Here is a 17,645-nt window from a genome sequence, read left to right as displayed (position 1 = left end):
CTTTCCACCCGCAGGCAGTTCCAGCTTCTGAGTCCAGGTATTAAAGCCACGCTCCATCTCGTGGTGTTAGGCGTTCGGCCCCTTCTTTTCTTCATCCTTTGCCTCCCAGCCACGAGCCCAAGCACTCAGCAGGACTTGGAGAAATCAGACCTTGCTCTTATCCACGAGTTAAAGAAGCCCCGGTTACAGTCTTCCCACTGATGGATGTGATGGAGGCAGGCCGCACGCTGTGGGAAGACGGCTGCTGTCTTTGCTTCCCTGGATAACAGTGGGTTAAGGTGACTGGAGTCTTGGAAACCTGAAAGTAATTTATTAACTAAGTCTCTCTAATACTTGCCTAACCTTTAGGACAATAAATCTATTCTAACAAATATTTACACTCCTTGCCCTCTAAGCCCAAAACGTGAGGGGGGAAAAAAACGTTTTTTAATCTTCTTCAGCCTCAAGGAGCTTGGCCCAGAAGTCCCATCCACTCCCATCACCTCAGCTCTTACAGTCACTCTTCGAGTAACTGTTCTCTTTGAACATCTAAAATGCAATGGAAGAACGGGAGCATTTCAATTATACATTACCTTTATGTGATAGCAAGAAGGCTGTTTTAAATAAAGCCTTAAATATCTGACATGATACCTGACTTCTGAGGGCTGGGAGTAGCTGTGGTCTGACTGTAGAAAACAATCTGGCTGTTACAAGTGTGTTATTCCTTTGAAGAAAAAACCAAAAACCCAGGCCACTGCAGACTGCTGCCTTATTTGGGCACTTTTTTAGCCTTTGCTATTTTAGAATGAGCTCTTAACCATCTCCAAGGTAACGAGGCATGGGGGTACGTAGGAAAAAGCAGCCATGTGGGTACTGCAAACACGTCAACGGGACCATAGGAGCACACTTGTTTCTTCCACCTCTGAAATCCACGGAGGCAGATCTGTGTGGGGAGCTGGGGCAGCTCTGAAGAGCAGCAAGCAGAGCAGAGTCCAGTGGCAGGTGTACTGGCTGCAGCCAGTAACCCACACCCTGACAAGGGTAATAAAGGAAAGCTAAGCCAACAAGAAAAACAGAAGACAGGTTTTTTTTCTCTTAAATCACTGCTGGAAATCAAAAGCTATCAAGAAGCCAACAACAAAAGAGCACGTGGGCTCACCTCCTGCTGTTTCTGTTCCTTACTGCTGCTTCTAACAGCAGCTATTTCATCTCAGCTGCCAGGTTCTGTTTCAGCCCTCGCTGCTTGGTATTTCAAAACCTGCATGCTAATCCTGACATCCAGTTCCATTTGTGATGGTATTTTATTAGTCAGAACTGAAGTAAAACGTGCATGTTAGCTCTCAGGGCATCACAGTGGTTACTGATGCAAGCACACTGTATTTTTCTCTACTCTGCATTCCAGAACACAGCTGTTGGATAACAGAACAGCAGTGAGGTGGCATTCCTCTGTACCAGCAGTCTGAGTGCAGGACCTCAGCTATCAAGATCCTTTCTAAAGAAGCATTGTTTTTTCCTGAGCCAGAAGTACATCATCAGAACGGTTTTCCCAGACTTGGCTCTGCACTCATTCAGAAGGCACCGCCTTGTACGCCTCGCTCGTGCTTCAGGGTGGGAGTGCCAGCAGAAAGGAGAAGCCTGCCAGCAAGCTCAGTGCTCTGAGCAGCAGTGCAGCCACCTGTGCAGAAGCACTGAGTCCCTCTCCCAGGGAAACAAAGAGGGCAGAGAAGTTTGCCTTTGCCAAAGGTGCTGCTGACACATTCCTGTCACTTGGGAATGACCTCGTGAAGCGTGAGGCAACGTAACCTAGGGATAAGCTGGCAGGCACCCCTGCCTACCTGAACTCATGAGTTACAGCAGCTGACTGCTGTTTGCAGTACTGTGGTGCTCCAACAGGCAGCAGCCAGCACTCCAGGACAGTCAGAACAGCTGGCAACGAAACAGAAGTCCTTCCCAAGCTGAGACGTAATGCGTTCACAAATCCATTAATTCACTCATCTATCCATCAGCAACTTCAAGCAGCAGGGAATGAGTAAGACTCTGTAGGAGGAGGATGAGGAATAAAGCTGCAAACAAAACGTGGCTGTCACGCAGCATCCTAAATTATCTTTGGAAGAAAGCATGCATACAAGTGTACGGCTCCATTTATTTTACTTGAATTAAATTAAAAAAAAAAAAGCAGATTTCCATATTACACTCCTAACAGAAATAAAACTCTCCCACTGCCCTGAAATTTAAACACAGCAGTCTGTGGGCCCTGAAAAAAACGTGTGTTGGTATTATTCCACCGTGGAGTGATGAGGAGCTCAGAAAGAGACCCCTCTGTCAGTCAGCACTCACTCACTCTGCATTACCCTCCGTGGTTTCCAGTTTCCAGACAGCATCCAGAACAATCTTCAGAGCTGCTGGACTTCATCTTGACAGTTGAAAATCCAAAGTGTGCTCCTGCCCAATGAGCACTGCTTATGGAGTCTGAACAGGATGCTCTTGTCTAACGAGGCTGGCTAAGCAGTCCTGCTTTGGCTGCCAGGGCTTCGTTCTGCTGGATATGGTACTCCTGAAATCTCATGGAGATCCTCTGTGTCATTTTCAAGTACTTCTGTAGGCAGTGTTCTGAGCAAGTTATCTGGAGGGAGAGGAAAGCAGACGGCTTCAAAGGGTGATGAAAACACCTTCCCAAACAGAACCCCGAGTGCAATCCAGGTATGTAAGATCAGACAGCTACACCTCACGCTCCGTGTTCAGCTCAAAGCTCTGGACCTAATTGCTCACAGTCCCTCTGTGCAGTGGAAAATGGGAAGCTTGGCTTTTGAGGAATGCATGAAATGTCTTTTAATTTCATTCTCATAAAGAAGTCTTGAAGGAAAACATCTTAGAGTCAGGAGATACTAACATTTCATCCTTGGGCTGCTCTTGTGAAATGGAAGTACACGCAGGATTTTATTTCACAGTAAATCCTAAACCTAAGAGAGATTTTTTTGTCTTTCTCCCCCTCTCTTTTTCTGAATCCTGCTTTGCAAACACCTGCTTCCGACAGCCAAATCTGCTCTACGTGCGTTAGCTCAGGTTAGTCTTTTTTTGACCCTGTTCCTATTAGCTCCAGCAGTCATCCTGTAGCAGCCTGGTTCACCCTCACACAACTACCAGACAGCTTGCTGGGTCGGGGCAGGAACAGCACGGCCTATCCCACAGCTGCTGACCTTTTTTTTTTTTAAATTGAGGGTATTTGTACTTTTTTTCCTTTCTTTCAATAATTGTAGAGAAAAAGCTATGAGGTCTATTTGGGAGTTACAGTTCTACCAGTCGGATATTCTGGTTGCAGACCTTTCAGTCACTGTGAAAGTCACCACACTTACACACAGAACGGAGATGACCACTTTGCACCATTACCAGAAAACCAGAAACTGCTTTGATTCTGCAGTATAAAGGGAAAGCAGAGGGGCTGGAAGAGAAGAAGACAAAGAACCTGCAATTGCAAGCTCTCTCCATTCCACTCTCTCTCCCTGACCTGGCATCAGTTACAGTAAAACCTGTTAAGCAGCAGTTAAGTCTGACTGGGAAACAAATCCTGCTGAATTCAAGAAGCACCCCAAGCCACATCTCCTGGAGGGCGTGGTATTGTGACACAGTGCCTGGGGAAGTCTAGACTTGCAGGAGAGTGCTGCATGCAAAGAGGTCAGCAGCTGCTTCCACAAACATCGAATCTCAAAGGAGATCCATGAAGGCATTTGTCTTAATTATTAAGAAATTACAACATGAAATAGGAAATTAGGATCAGAGCAGACAGGTCATCCATCTAGACCAATATTCTGTATCCATGGGGGCCACAGCCAGGTGCTCTGCAGGAAAAGCATCTTGTACGGGTCAAGCAGTTAAAAAATGAGTTGGTAAAAGACAGTGGCAACACCTTATTCTGAGCAATCAAGAAAACGTCCAACAAAGCAAACACAGAGAATATCATGGGAATAAGGAACATTGTCTTGGGAAGTTAGGAGAGCTTGGTTCAGTGCAGCAAAACAAAAGCTGAAAGGAGAGATGATTTTTGCCTTCACGCAAGGGCAGCTGTTAAACTCTAAAGAGGCAGAAAATGCTCAAACACAATGATTGGTTTAAACCTTTACGTGTGCTTTGGTTTCTTTCTTGTTATTTTTTCCTGGTAGCAGGAAAGCTGGAGTTAAGCAAAGTCATTAAGACTTGTAACCAACGTGACACGATTCTGAAACAGCCGCCCAAGAAGCGATGAAAGGCAAAGAATTCATCCTGAGCCTTTTCTAATTACTATCACTACTTTTATTTTTGCAGATGAGAACATGATGGAGCTCCCTGCAATGCAGGCAGCTGGACTGCACAGCCAGAGCTTTGGGGGCCTATGTTTCCACTAGCACACATCCTTTCTCATTTGGAAGCTGCATGCCAGAACACCTCCACTCCTCCAGGGAAAGCTAACTGAAAAGATCTAGACTTTCTAAGTTGCTCCTGAAATGTGAGCATTAAACAGAATTTCCACCAAAGGGTAATTAAAAGCATGGGAAACATTTACATACCTCTTCTGGTTTAACTTCTCTGGTAGTGAAATCCCTTATACAATCCATGAAGCAATTTTCTGTAATTTTATTATATGTTCCCAGGAACTCCTTGAACTGCAGTAGAAATGGAAAACACCCTGAGTATTAAGATATATGTATCTCCATTCGTTTTTTCTCACAGCTCCATGAGCTGTTTGGTGATGTTAGCAAAGGATAACTCAGCAGAAAAACCTTACTGTCCATCAACAGATTCAGCACAAAATGCTGTTAGTGCTCAAATAAATGCAGTACTGCACGGGAGATGTGTAAGTGTTGCTACAGAACTGGTCTCATCCCCGAGGACGACGTGGACAGCTCGTCCTCCTGCTCTATGTGACAGAGTAACACAGGAGCTCCCAACTCAGTGCTCACAAACACACAACTCACCTGCTTGATCTGATCAGTTTCTGATATTTGTCCAGCCATATTCTGCTGTCTGTGGTTCTGTCACCTGTTCAGAAGATAAAAGTTGAGTTCTGCACAAAAAGCCTCCATACAAACCTCAAAATGTTTAAAGAGAGCAAAGTTTCACACGTTCCCAAAGCATACTTCTGCACAATGTTGCCAGCAAACTTTCAGCCACTCCAAGTTATCTGACACGTATTCAGCTGAAAGATTATCCAAGTTAGTTCCAGGTACTCAGTTCTTTCCAGATCCACCTGCTCACTGCTGTCCTTTAAACACTTCATAAGCATTTGGAACAGCAAAGATGGGCGGGTGGGGAAAGGTGTGGAATTTTCAGACAGGCTTTCAAATACATAAAGGAAAACTGGAGTGCAGGAGAAGCAAGCAGTTACATTGCCTAGCCTTCTCAGTCAGTGAGTTTAGGTGTCACCTGAATAAAAGAACAGTACCAACTCTGAATGAAGCAGCATGGATCAGAGAAACAGATGAATGGATTCCATGCAGCTGCATTCTCACCAAATGCTTAAACTAGAGCAAATGTTCTGGTCACTGAATACAGCAAATCCAATGCAGGAAGTCTGAACAGAATGAGGACAGCCTTAAAGAAAGCAAAACAGACAAATAAAAAGGGAAGAATGAGCAGCCAGGGATCCAAGAATTTAAGCAACGCATTAGACAAGGCATGCATTCCTCATCTAACACCATAAACAAGCTAAGGCTTGAAAGTAAACCTCAAGGCAGCTTTCAAGAACAGCAAAAGCACACCTTCCTTTCCCACACTCGAGGCCTATCACTGATGGCAACGTCAGTTAATGTTACACCTGGAAGAGAAGATGATCCTTCTGTTTTATTAAAGTAACGCGTGGAAGAAGAATGAGTGCCAAAATATAATGACTTTGTGAAAAAAGCTCATTCAGCCCTCTAGCGAGTGCAGCTGCTAACTCTTCTCGGTCAAATTTCGAGTTAGACACCCACACTCTACAAAGCTCTCACTATTGCAGTCTCTCAGCAGGAGCAGGGATGAAAGGAGAGGGTAAGCAGGCCTTCTGAACAACAGAAAGAGAAGGAAGCAACTAAAATAGCACTGTGGAGCTCTTGCAAGCGTGCAGTCACCCTCCCCCCTCCAGCAGCAGAATAATGGTAACGTCTGCCTCGTAAAGTTACACTTCATCACTGCGTAGGGAGTTTTGTAGGGATAGAATTCAGGGATTGAAGATAAGGATCCCCTGCGATTCCTGAATTTAAGATAACCATCCCTGTGACCAAGAATTCCTCACAAGTCGACAGATTACAGTGGTCCTCTTTTGAGAAGAACCTACAAAACGTGGGAAGTGAGAAGAAACAAAGCACTGCTGAGGCTGAGGGAACCTCTCACTTGCTCTAGGTGGACACACTGTCATCTGGGGGAACAACTGCTGAAAATGGGTGGCAGTTCCACTCCCCCATTTCTCTGTCGGTTAAAAGAAAACCAGCAGTGAGAATGCTGTCAATCCACTTCGAGTTGACGATTAAACAGACAGCTCAAGCCCACAGGATACAGAAAAAACTTTTGTCCTCTCTCAAGCACAGAAAGTGAAAAGCTTCAGACCCTCCCAGCGCCTTTATCTCACACTCAGTATTGCTTTGCTGTGTTTGTTTACAACAAACCTGAAGTTTTCCTCTTCTGTCACTCATCTGACAAGCTTAAAGTTATGCTCACTGAGCTGCAGCTCCACAGAGCTTTTCCATTGGCTCTTGGGAAACAGCTCTGACTTAAACCAACCTAATGGCACCATCCTATTTTACACGCCTGAAGCAGCAGTCCCTCTGCAGGTCCTTTCTGCACCACAGGCACTGCAGTCACACGGCTTTAGTGCACATTTTCAGTAGCTACGTACAGGCAGTTGCCTCAGCATGTAAAAACACAGTGCCTGCATGTTTCCAGCTGTGTGCACATCTGGGTTATTCTTAAAGGGCATTATGAAATGCATCGTTCCAAGTTTTCCTGTTGTTTGTCCTCCTCCCTACGAAACAAGTGATGGAAGTTCAAACTCTGGCACGCCACAAGGAAGAGAGCCAGGGAGGGCAGGTGGATCTGGGCTCTCCCACTGCCATCACTCAGGTGCTCATTTACTGGTTCAGGCTGTGACCAGGCAATTCCATTGCAAAGATACAGCTCAGCTCTCAGCCCTGTTGCAGAATCTGAAAAATGCTTCTTATTACGTTCTGTGCCACTCTCAGCACCACAGAAACTGGAAACCAAAAGGCAGTCACAGCTTTTCCAAGGTAAAGCGATTTTATACTGTATACATGCAGAAACACGATGGAAAAAACACAGCTGTACTGACAGCCCTTCAGAAGCAGAGGGCTCAGGAATCACAGGATGGCTTGGGTTGGAAGAGATCTCAGAGATCATGTAATTCCAGCACCCTCACCACGAGCAGGGTTACCAGCCACGACATGGGCACCAGCTCAGGCTGCACAGTGCCCATCTGTGGCCCCGGGCACCTCCAGGGATGGAGCACCCACAGCTCTGGGCAGCACTGCCAGCGCCTCAATGCCTTCAGACTGAAAAACTCCAACACGTAATCCAAACCTTCGCCCTATTAGTTTAAAATCACTCCCCCTCATTTCACTGCTCTCAGACCACGTCAAAAGTTGCTTTCCCTCCTGCTTACAAGCTCCCTTCGAGTACTGCGAGGCCTCCACGAGGTCTCCTCGCAGCCCTCTCCATGCTGAACAAGCCCAGCTCCCTCAGCCTGCCTTCATAGGAAGGGCGCAGCGTGGGGGGGTGCTCCCAGGCCTGCCGCGCGCTTTTTACTCGCGCTGTGGTAAAACCTCCTCGCTCTCCTCCCGCATCCCTCAGCTCTCCCCATCAAGGGCACCGTGGGCTCCGTTCCCGCGCTCCCTCACAGCTCCGACCCCGCACTCACCGCACCACCACGAGTCCGGGCCGCGCGGGACGGGAAAAGAGAGGCTCGGCCAGCGGTGCGCCGATTCGCCACAAAGCCTCGCCCGCTCTGTGCGGCGAATCAGCGAGCGCGGGCTTATCGATAGCTTTACCTCGTGAGGCCCGGGAGCGGCGCGACAGGAAGTGCGTTAGAAGAGCGAGCCTAACGGAGAGCGTGAGCCGTTGCCATGGCGGCGGGAGCAGCCCTGCCTCACCCGGCCGGTAGAGTTTGCCGTTAAAACACCGCTGGTAACGGCTCCCCGCTATGAGATCCTCATGGAAACGGAGAGCAGCGCCAGCCAGGACTCTCTGGGCAGCCTGACGGCCGGCGATGTGCTCGTCCGCTCCACCAGTGTCCGCGCGGTGAAAGCCGCTGGGGGGGCCGGCCGCGGGAACGCCGTTGCCGTTTCTGTAACGAAGCTCTGCGAAGCGGTTCCTCCCCGCCAGGCTGCTCTGGGCCACGGGGAAGCACCGTGCGTGCCTCCGGGCTTGTCGTCACGCGGGGCTTCGTGCGGTAGAGCCACCGATGTCGCGGCCCGCAGCGCCGCACCAGGTATTGTTTGTTGCCTGTTTATTTTTTGTTTACTGCTCACGCTCAGGTTAAGTTTAAGGGGTACCGTTTTCAGTTACAGAGCGCTCTAACTTCGGAAGTTCTGTCTGTGCTCTAATACTGCCGACACTGGGGTTTTTACAGCACTTTCCCAATGGTTGTGTTTGTTTTCTCAAACTTCTGGCCGTTGGCCCGGGCAGAGCTCTGCCTGCAGGCTCCTCTTTGGATTCCCAGTGCTTAAAGGTCATAGAATCGCAGAACATCCTGAGCTGAAAGGATCCTGCAGGGATCACCGAGTCTGACTGTCAGCTCCACGCAGTACTGCCCAAACCCAACCCATTGTCTGAGAGCGCTGTCCCCACACTCTGGCACTCAGGGCCATGCCCACTTCTCTGTGGGGCAGAACCTCTCCCTGAACCCCCCCCCCCTACACTCCCCCAGCACAGCTCCATGCCCTTCCCTTGGGCCTTGTCGTCATCACCAGAGAGAGAAGGTGTAGTTACCAAGGCAGAAAAATTGTGACCATCCGCATGAAAACCATCTGCAATAGCATTAAGTAAACCATTTCAATTTTATAAGCTTCAGGTAGATGACTGCAATCACTCATGTCATGAAAGTCATTATATTTAGGTCTGTATTGGGCAGAGAAAAGACTGCGATTTGGGTTAATCAAGGGACAATGAAAATCCTTTCAAGTTCATTTTAACTAGAGCAAAATTGCTTTTATTTTAGGAGTCCAGAGTACTAAGGGACACTCAGAACATCTGCTTTTAGTGGAAGATTCTGTGGAGGCCATGTTTGTATCGGAAATGGTATGAGAGTCACTGTTGCTTCCCACAACCCTGAACTAAGAGATCAGCATTTTCCTCAAGAAGTTGCAGCTTCTGTAGAGGCACAGATCTTGAGCTCTGCTTCTGCACAATAGATACCTAGTTGCTGCTAATGTGATATTTGTACTGAAGTGTTTGGAGGGGATTTATTTAGTGTACTGCTGCCTGTTGCATGGTTAATACCCAGGTGTGTTTGTAAATTCTAGTGCAACTCCTTTTTTGAAAAAGCTGCTAACACATTCCTCAGTATTCATGAGGAAAACCTAAAAGTTTGTGTTTGGTTGTTGGATTTTTGTTTTGTTTTTTCCTATTCTCATCGTGGGTATTGAAATGGATGTTGATTTGTATAGAAATATTTAGTACTCACCTGGAGTACTGTGTCCAGTTCTGGGCTCCCCAGTACAAAATAGACAGGGATCTCCTGGAAGGAGTCCAGCAGAGGGCTACAAAGATGATTAAGGGTGTGGAGCACCTTCCTTATGAGGAAAGGCTGAGAGACCTGGAGCTGTTCAGCCTTGAGAAAAGAAGACTCAGAGGGGATCCAATCCACATCTATCAATATCTAAAGAGTGGGAGGCAAAGGGACGAGGCTGGGCTCTTCTCAGCAGTGTGTGGTGATAGGATGAGGGGAGATGGCCACAAACTGAAGCATAGGAAGATCTGCACCACTGTGTGTGGGAACTTCTTCCCAGTGCAGTGATGGAGCACTGGAGCTGCACACAGAGGTGGTGGATCTCCTTCTCTGGAGATGTTCAGGACCCACCTGGACACGGAGCTGTGCACCCTGGGCTGGGAGCTGCTTTGGCAGGGGGTTGGACTCCGTGATCTCTGGAGGTCCCTTCCAACCCCTGCAATTCTGTGTTTCTGTGACTTGTTTATAGTGCCTTCCATACAATGGAGACCTGCTTGTAGGGCATCCATTCTCTGATCAGAACTATGATTTTAGTTTTGTCCCTAGAATGTAATGTAAATTACTGAGTGCAAAGTCTGTGGTAGTGGGAAGCCTTAATGTATTTTGTTCAGCATGTTCAGTGTCCATGTGTTACTTCACTGTGGAGTTGCTTACACTTGTGTATTCAGCAGTCCTGGCTACTGATACTGCAGACTTTGATATATGCTATTCTGCTCTTCCTGTTTTTGAAGGATTATCCAAAAGAAGCTGCAGTTTATCCTAAAGAACATTGTTCACTGCTACCAGAAGACAACAGAAGACCTGAAGGTAAGACAAATTGACATACTGCTACAGCTCTTTTTTCATAAGAAGACTGATCAGAGGAAAAGCAAGCTTTCATTTTTCATAGATCCTCTTCTTCAATATAGAAATTCCTGTGTGCAAGTATTCAACAGTGTCTTTGATTTAAAAGAAAAGAAATAGTGGTTTGTATTTTTAAATGTGGCAAATTACACTTTTTTATCTTTTTGTCCTTCCTGTGGGTTGTGTAGTCCTTGTGATGATCTACTAGCACACCAGAAACGTTGAGATTCATTCTGTTAATTGAACTAATTCACATTTCTGAGTAAAGACTTTCTATGTATATGTTTAATCATTTACTTTGTGGGCTTTGTTTATATGTTCTTTTCTTGTTGTGAGAAATTCTGCTTTACTTCATCACTTTCTTTAAGCAGCCTATGCCATGAGAAGTATGTTTTAAACTTGTAACAGTCCAGGAAATCACATCTCTCTTCCCTGTAACATGTGACTCTGCAGTCAGTTTCATTCAGATTTGGGAGAAGTAGCAACTTTTAAATGAAAATACACTTCTAAAGGTTTTCTATTTTGTTTTTGTTTTTTTTCTGGATTGGGAAAATACACAGAAATGGCTCCTTTCATTTAAGGCAGGAAGCAATAGCTTGTCTTCCTCCTCTGTGGCTCAGGGAGGCAGCAGCTGTCTGGCCTATCAGCATAATGTTCAGCTGGCTAAGTAGCAACAGTAAAACAGTGAACCCACCACATCTTGGATCAGTTTCACACAACTGTTTCATAGCTGCTTTTTCAATTACATTTACTTCAAGTTGAAATTTACAGGGTTGCACTGAATACATTGTCTGAGCTCAAGTTACCATTTATATGACAACCTTTTTCAGATGTTATTAAGGTAGAGTGATGTCATGGTCATTTGCAAGGCATGCTGAAATTGGTTTTATTGGTATCAACATTCAATACTATGCTAAATTGTGTTAAATGAAACCTTGTGTTTACCTGTTGAGTCTATAACTCTGTGTCTACTTCTAAAATGGGTGCTTTGTATTAGTTAACCTGACAAAATGTGGTTTATATCCTTCCACACAGATGATGTTTTAATTTCTCGGTATCCTGCTGGCCAGAAAGAGGCTTTGAGAACAGTATTAAAGCAGAAGTAAGTCTGTGGTGTTGTGCCATTCTGTTTTTATGTTAATATTAGGTACTTCCTCAGGTTCTGTCAAAACAGTAAGGATAAAGTATTGTTCTTGTTAGTATTCTTTTCCTGTCTGTGAGGGCATTTTCAGTTTAATTTGACATTCAGAGCTCACCAAAATATCCTGTTTATTTTCCATATTTTTGTAATTTCTGTAAACAATCTGAAACAATAATTTAGTTAGGTGAGCCAGGCACATAGGCTGTTTTTAAAGACCAGTGAGGATATAGGCTGTTCATCTGTAGGCTGCAAATCTTCAAGGTGAAAAATTATATAACAGAGCTACTAGTATGCTGAACTTTGCAAAATGCAGCCTGTTCAGTGTAGTTTTTGCTGTGGCCATGGAAATACCACATGGAAATACCTTTTTATATTGAAACTGTAACATAGAATTGTAGAATGGCTTGAGTTGGAAGGGAGCTCAAAGATCATTTAGTTCCAGCACTCCTCCTGTGGGTATAACCCAAGAAACCTCTAGTGGCATACCAAAATATGAGAAAATATTATTTTGTGGGCATCAAAAGGAGTCGTGCTTATATACACGGTGATTCCAATGTTAAATGTGGGAAAAGATTTGTCTGGAGTGGATTTTAAGAAAGCAATGCTGTTTACAGGACCTTGTTTGTTTTCACAGAATTCGAAGTGCTCCTGCATTTAAGGAGGTGAAGGTACAGCTCTTAGGGAATGCTTCCACAGAAAGAAAGGAAAGCATTGGTCAGGATCCCAGATCAATGCACAGGGAAGCTGATTCTGCAACAACCATTGCAGCAGCAACTGCTGCTGCCATCACTACCACAGCTCCACTTCTTCAAGTGAGTAGTAGCTTGTGGTAATGGCAGTTCTTTGCCACTTTGAAGCAGTAGATCTAAGCAAACATGAAGTGATTGGTGGCAGAACCAAAATGGACTGAATATCTACGTACTGTTTTCTGTGCTGAGATGTGCTGACCTTCTCAGCAGAGAGAACTGCTAAGGATTTGACTAAATGGGATGTGGCTGCCTATGCATGGAAACCATTTGATTTATCTCTCAGAAGAATTTCATAGTGCTTCTAAGCTACAAACATTAAAGCTAACTGATATTTTGTCTGTCTTTTGGAAAACAGATCACCCCGTGATGATGGGAGGGTGTTGTGTTCTCTTCATGCTTGCACCCCTTTTGCAGAAAGGTTTTTTCTTTTAGGTACAAAATGATTTGCAAGAAAAAGTTAACTCAGTTTCAGCGTTACTTCAGAAGCTAAAGGAGACTGATAGACAACTGCAGCGTGTTGCTGAACAGCAAAAAAATACAAAGGCTCAACTTGAGAAGCCCCACTGTCACGAAAGAGTCAGTGAGCTTGAAAAACAGATGAATGCTTTTATGCTGCAACGGATTCACCATTTGGAAAAGCTACAGGAGCATCAAATGAATATTCAGGTATCTATGTGAAAAGGCAAAAGCTTTTTCTTAATCATTTGTTCTACATCCCAGCGTTAATGATACCATTATTTGCTTTTTAAAACTTAGATTTCCAAAACTAAGATATAATTTGGGAATTATCCCCACTGTTATATCTTTTTTTTTTTCCCTCTCAAGAACCATGTCAAAATCTGCAATTACATGGCAAGTGTTCATGTTTAGAGTCTTACATAGATAATGAATGGGAGCAACAGAAATCCATTGTAACATCTCTCTTAGTCTCATTTCATTAGCTCTGCTGTCAATATGGGTGGCTTGCAGCAATCTCACATGCTGTCTTCTGGTTGCGTGACAAAACAATCTGAGAAGGCAGAACAGCAGTTGTTTAATAATGAAGTATCATCATCTCAGAAGAATCTTTTTCCTACCAGCGGTCCCCCTGCACAAGGTGAAGAAAACTCATTAATATGTCTTTTTCAGTATTAGTTTTGTCTTGATTTTGATTCATTAATATTGGATTGTCCACATTAGCAACGAGAAGTAAATATTTCTCCTGTAAAATTATTTTTACTGTGTAACATACATTAGTTGAAATTAAAGAGAGAGTTTGTCACGTCCTGCATAGTCTGCATCAAATTAATTCCATCTGGGGTGGCGCAGACTTAGAAAAATATTTCTCAGTAAAATTAATCTGTGGAGAAGCTTGTATTGAGCTAGCTCAAACTGCTCATTTATTTTTGACCCTTCTATAAAAGCACTCAGAGGTATGGCATTGCCTTTGTGTTTTTTAATCTAGTTGTGTCATTTGGCATTTGTGATACTTTCATGATGTTGGCATGCACGTGTGTGTTTGTGTGTGTGTGTGTATATATATATATATATATATATGAAAATTCTTATATATACACACATTTGCTTGAATATTATTTTGCCTCCCTCTGAAGCATATTCTAGTCAGTTTCAGAGCTGTGGCATTCGTACATGAAAATCTCATTTAATGACACCAGTTCCATGGAGATGTGCTCCACAACCTGTATAAAAAATGTGAAAGCTTCAAGGAAAGAAAATCCTATAGTAGAAAAGAGAAGTACTCCCAAATCCACATATGAAGGTGGAGGGATTAAGGTCCCCCTGTCCTCCACTGACAGGAACACTGTGGTCTGGGGTTTATTCTGTGTGCTCCCCCCTCCTCAGAGCTGTTGCTTTGACACATTCATACTTATGTTCAGAACTTGTGAAAGTATGTCTGGGGAAGTTCATAGCTGGAAACTTCTGGAAATAAGTCAGCTACTCTCAACCAGGACAAGACTTCATGACAGCACTGTGCTGTCCAAAGCCTCCAAGTAGATTTTCTCACTGAAATGTTTTGTGAGATGAGAAATTAAAAACAGTGGCCATCTATTGCCAGGCTTAAGGGAGATAATATAGGATCATTTAAAATAGGGGAACTACTCAATAACTTGGTTGTCATTGTCTGAATAAATTTCTTTACACAAATACATGCACAAAATTCCTGGGTTGCAGCAAGTGCAAAACAAATATATTAATTTACTATTTGACATCAGTTTAGTGGTATGTAACTTGTTTTTGAACATATTATCCCCCCAAAAAAAGTAAATACTCCTTTTCAGTTGCTTGTGTTTAGGAGAATTGCTTCAGGACCAAAGACAGAGGAAAAGGCTTTAAAAGATCCAGACATTGTACTTTAATATCCTGGGCAAAATGCTTCTCAGTGTCTTCATTGGAATGCTGCTTCTGCCTTTTCAAAGCACGTTCTCTTTATGCTCTGGGCCAAGGAATAAATGAAACCCAGTGAAGGAAGAAGAATAAATCTGTAACATTATGGACAAAATATTTATCAGTGACTCAATCACTTGCTGTGGTTTCATTCATCTGTTTGCTGACTTTGCTAACGTAAAGAAATCCTAGTAAGAGAGTTCAGTGTGAATGTTTTTGAGTTGTTGTCTCTGAAGTAACTATATAATGTCCAGTTATGTTATTTTTTGCTATCCTTAGTAAGCAATATGGAAAAGAAAAACTTGGAAAGGAAAAGAAAGCTCGTTCAATAGATTTCATACTTAACAATACTTGTGACTTTTTTTTCTGCCTTAGGTGATGAGAGACATCTTGAGCATATTCAGAATCCTCTAGTAGCTCCACGGAGGCAAATGTTGTCTTCTGAGAAGACAACAGTAACTGATGATAAAGTGAGCTGGCATTCTGAGAAAGAAAGGTAAACAAATACAACTATCCAAAACTGAGATAGTGTTTTTGTTGTCATTAGTTAATTTTAATGAGAGATTGAGAAAGATGCATTAGATAGTGGTAGTATGGCAGAGTCACTGGCTTGGTTCTTGATTCTGACAAAGCTGTGTTTGAAGTAAAACACCAGGGCACAAGTATTTGTATGCAGCTGCTGTGTTTTGTAGTGCTATGAACTGAAGGTAGAAGAAAGCTGGTTGGTAAGGGCAGTTTGTAGCACCATTCTCAGAGGTCAGTGGGTATCACTTGGAGTGCTTCTGTCTTCTAAATGTATTTCCCCTATTGTAGTGACTTAGGGTGTAGCATCAGAAAACCACCTGTGCAGGTGCTGTATTAAAAAGGAATTCTCTCATCAATGAGACTCCAGGCTGTCTGCTTATGGGAGCTATATGAGAACACTTTGTTAGGGAGGAGCAGCATCAGTTTCTAAGCTTTAGATTAAAAATTTTCTAGGCAATGCAATCTGAAACATATTTTCCTTCAGGCAATAATTTGATAACATAATTTCACTAGTATGTGAGAAACAGCTACAGAGATATTTCATAAAATACAGACTACGAATTATTTTCAACTGAAAGGTTTTTAAAGATAAAATGCTGCTCTACAAGATCTGAATTTTAAATGCAGTTTTGCTGTTGCAAATACAAGGATGTGGCTCAAAGTGCTGAGTGACAGAGAAAACTCAGTAAGCTGCCTATAACCTCAGCTGAAAAAGCAAATTCTGTTTTGCATAAAGGCTTGATATTCCTGAATTATAAATCCATGTTCAGTGTGAGAGTCAGTGACTTCTTTTGGGCCACACTGGTAACTGTGAAACTTATAATAGAGGGTATTTCTCCCATCAGGCCTACTGCTTTGCAAACAGACTCATGCCCTCCTTTGGAAAACTCCTTCCAAAATTGCAATTCCATTGAGAAAACGGTGACAAAAGTAGATGATTTGCTTCAAGTTCTTGGCCAGTTGAGACAAGAGATGCACAATGTGCTGCAGGTAAAGTTTGTATTGTCAGTGTGAGTAGAGTTTCAATAAGAGGTATAAAAAATGCTGAGAACTTATCAGTCATATCAGTAAAAACATTTCCCTTGCTTCTACTTTAGTAAGAACATTGATAATTTACAGTGATTTGGAATATTGAAGGCTTGTGTTTTGTTTTGTTGTGTGTGTGTGTGTGCGGAAGGAATTTGGCTGGAGTATTGAGGCTCCTTCTGCCCTTCTACCACAGATATAACAGTAATAAATAAGGATGTTTTCTTTATTTGTTTAATTATTTATTTTAAAGTATTTTGGGGGTTTCTTTTCTGCTGGCTCTGTTCCTGTGATACTACAGCTATAGAGCTCTAACAGAGCTGATGAAACATTGCTTCTTGGGAAAGAATAATGTTCTACTTAAGTACATTCAACTTTGTTTTATGATACTTCCTTTCTTATAAGTAATATTTCATAGATTTTTGTAACATATTAGTGGATTGCACATATAAGTTTTCTTCTTAGTAAGACAACAGATGTCATGCTGCATTTACACAACAAATATTTGCACGCTACTATTGCTAAAAGCTGACACTGAATGCCATACCCTACCTAGTACAGGCAGAATGGAATGAGATGGAGAGAAGGAATAGCAGGTAAGGAGTTGACATAAATGATCTCAAGCATTTTCCTTCTTAAAAAAAAAACCCCAATAAGGAGACAAAGGTGGTTAATTCAGCAAATGTGGAGTTCAGTAGCAGCTTCACTGAAGACTTTCCATCATGCTTGAGAGCTTTGTAGAGTGAGAGAGTAAATGCTTGGGATGAATGACCACCAGTTCACCACAGACATCTGAAAGATCTGAAGACTGAGATAAGTGGAGATGGAACTGAAGGTGGTGCTCTAACCTAAAAGAAGTGCACAGTGGGGTTTAACAACTGACAAAAATGCGTCCATTTAAATTCATCACATATCCCCTGTAGCCTTTAGATAAATTTCAACAGCTTTTCTTCCCTACTTTTAGGAAGCAAATTCATGGAAATCAGACATGAATGAGCTCATTAAGGTATACTTTGAAGTTTATTTATTTATTAATTATTTTTAAATAGTGAAGTATGGAAATGTTTTGAATTTCATTACAGTGAGATAATGCTATGGTAACTACTGCATATCTGTTTATTTGTTTGGGGAAAAAAGTTATTATGTACAGAATACATTACTCAAAGTAAAATGGAACTTGTTCATCTTAGTCATAAGGAACCACCATGAGGGAATAATGCAGAACTCAGACAGCACAAATCCTTCTCAGGTGTAGTTACCATTCCATGCTCTATGGGACTGGCAAGTCTACGCCATTTTAAGATTGAAT

At 43.1% G+C, this 17,645-nt stretch overlaps 2 protein-coding genes across 2 annotated transcripts in view; one reads left to right on the top strand and one right to left on the bottom strand.

The window, feature by feature from the left end:
* Positions 1-2,413: 2,413 nt before the first annotated feature.
* Positions 2,414-5,145, bottom strand: TIMM9 (translocase of inner mitochondrial membrane 9). The gene is made up of 3 exons (XM_065755648.1): positions 4,929-5,145; positions 4,521-4,616; positions 2,414-2,602 (listed from the first exon to the last, which is right to left on the bottom strand). Exons 1-3 carry the CDS (start codon positions 4,965-4,967, stop codon positions 2,468-2,470), a joined length of 270 nt encoding a protein of 89 aa, XP_065611720.1. The 5' UTR covers positions 4,968-5,145; the 3' UTR covers positions 2,414-2,467.
* A 4,053-nt stretch (positions 5,146-9,198) lies between these two features.
* The window catches only part of KIAA0586 (KIAA0586 ortholog), a 31,772-nt gene continuing 23,325 nt past the window's right edge, over positions 9,199-17,645 (top strand). Inside the window, exons 1-9 of the mRNA XM_065747375.1 lie at positions 9,199-9,237; positions 10,399-10,474; positions 11,546-11,612; positions 12,286-12,463; positions 12,833-13,066; positions 13,328-13,496; positions 15,161-15,281; positions 16,156-16,300; positions 17,301-17,342. Coding sequence (XP_065603447.1) covers positions 9,220-9,237; positions 10,399-10,474; positions 11,546-11,612; positions 12,286-12,463; positions 12,833-13,066; positions 13,328-13,496; positions 15,161-15,281; positions 16,156-16,300; positions 17,301-17,342 — 1,050 coding nt within the window. The 5' untranslated portion in view covers positions 9,199-9,219. The remainder of the gene's footprint in view (positions 9,238-10,398; positions 10,475-11,545; positions 11,613-12,285; positions 12,464-12,832; positions 13,067-13,327; positions 13,497-15,160; positions 15,282-16,155; positions 16,301-17,300; positions 17,343-17,645) is intronic.

This window comes from Cyrtonyx montezumae, unplaced genomic scaffold, assembly GCF_038088225.1.
Source record: "Cyrtonyx montezumae isolate F1298 unplaced genomic scaffold, pur_monq_1.0 scaffold_10, whole genome shotgun sequence".
NCBI classification, from domain to species: Eukaryota; Metazoa; Chordata; class Aves; order Galliformes; family Odontophoridae; genus Cyrtonyx; species Cyrtonyx montezumae.
Note: the sequence above shows the minus strand (reverse complement) of the source record. Positions and strands in the feature narration are given on the sequence as shown.

Excerpts from the sequence above, each read along its gene's own strand:
- TIMM9 (XM_065755648.1), bottom strand. The coding sequence starts at position 4,967 with ATGGCTGGACAAATATCAGAAACTGATCAGATCAAGCAG. Across the intron at positions 4,617-4,928 it reads AAACTGATCAGATCAAGCAG|TTCAAGGAGTTCCTGGGAAC; the intron begins GTGAGTTGTGTG and ends TTTCTACTGCAG. Across the intron at positions 2,603-4,520 it reads GAGAAGTTAAACCAGAAGAG|ATAACTTGCTCAGAACACTG; the intron begins GTATGTAAATGT and ends CTCTCCCTCCAG.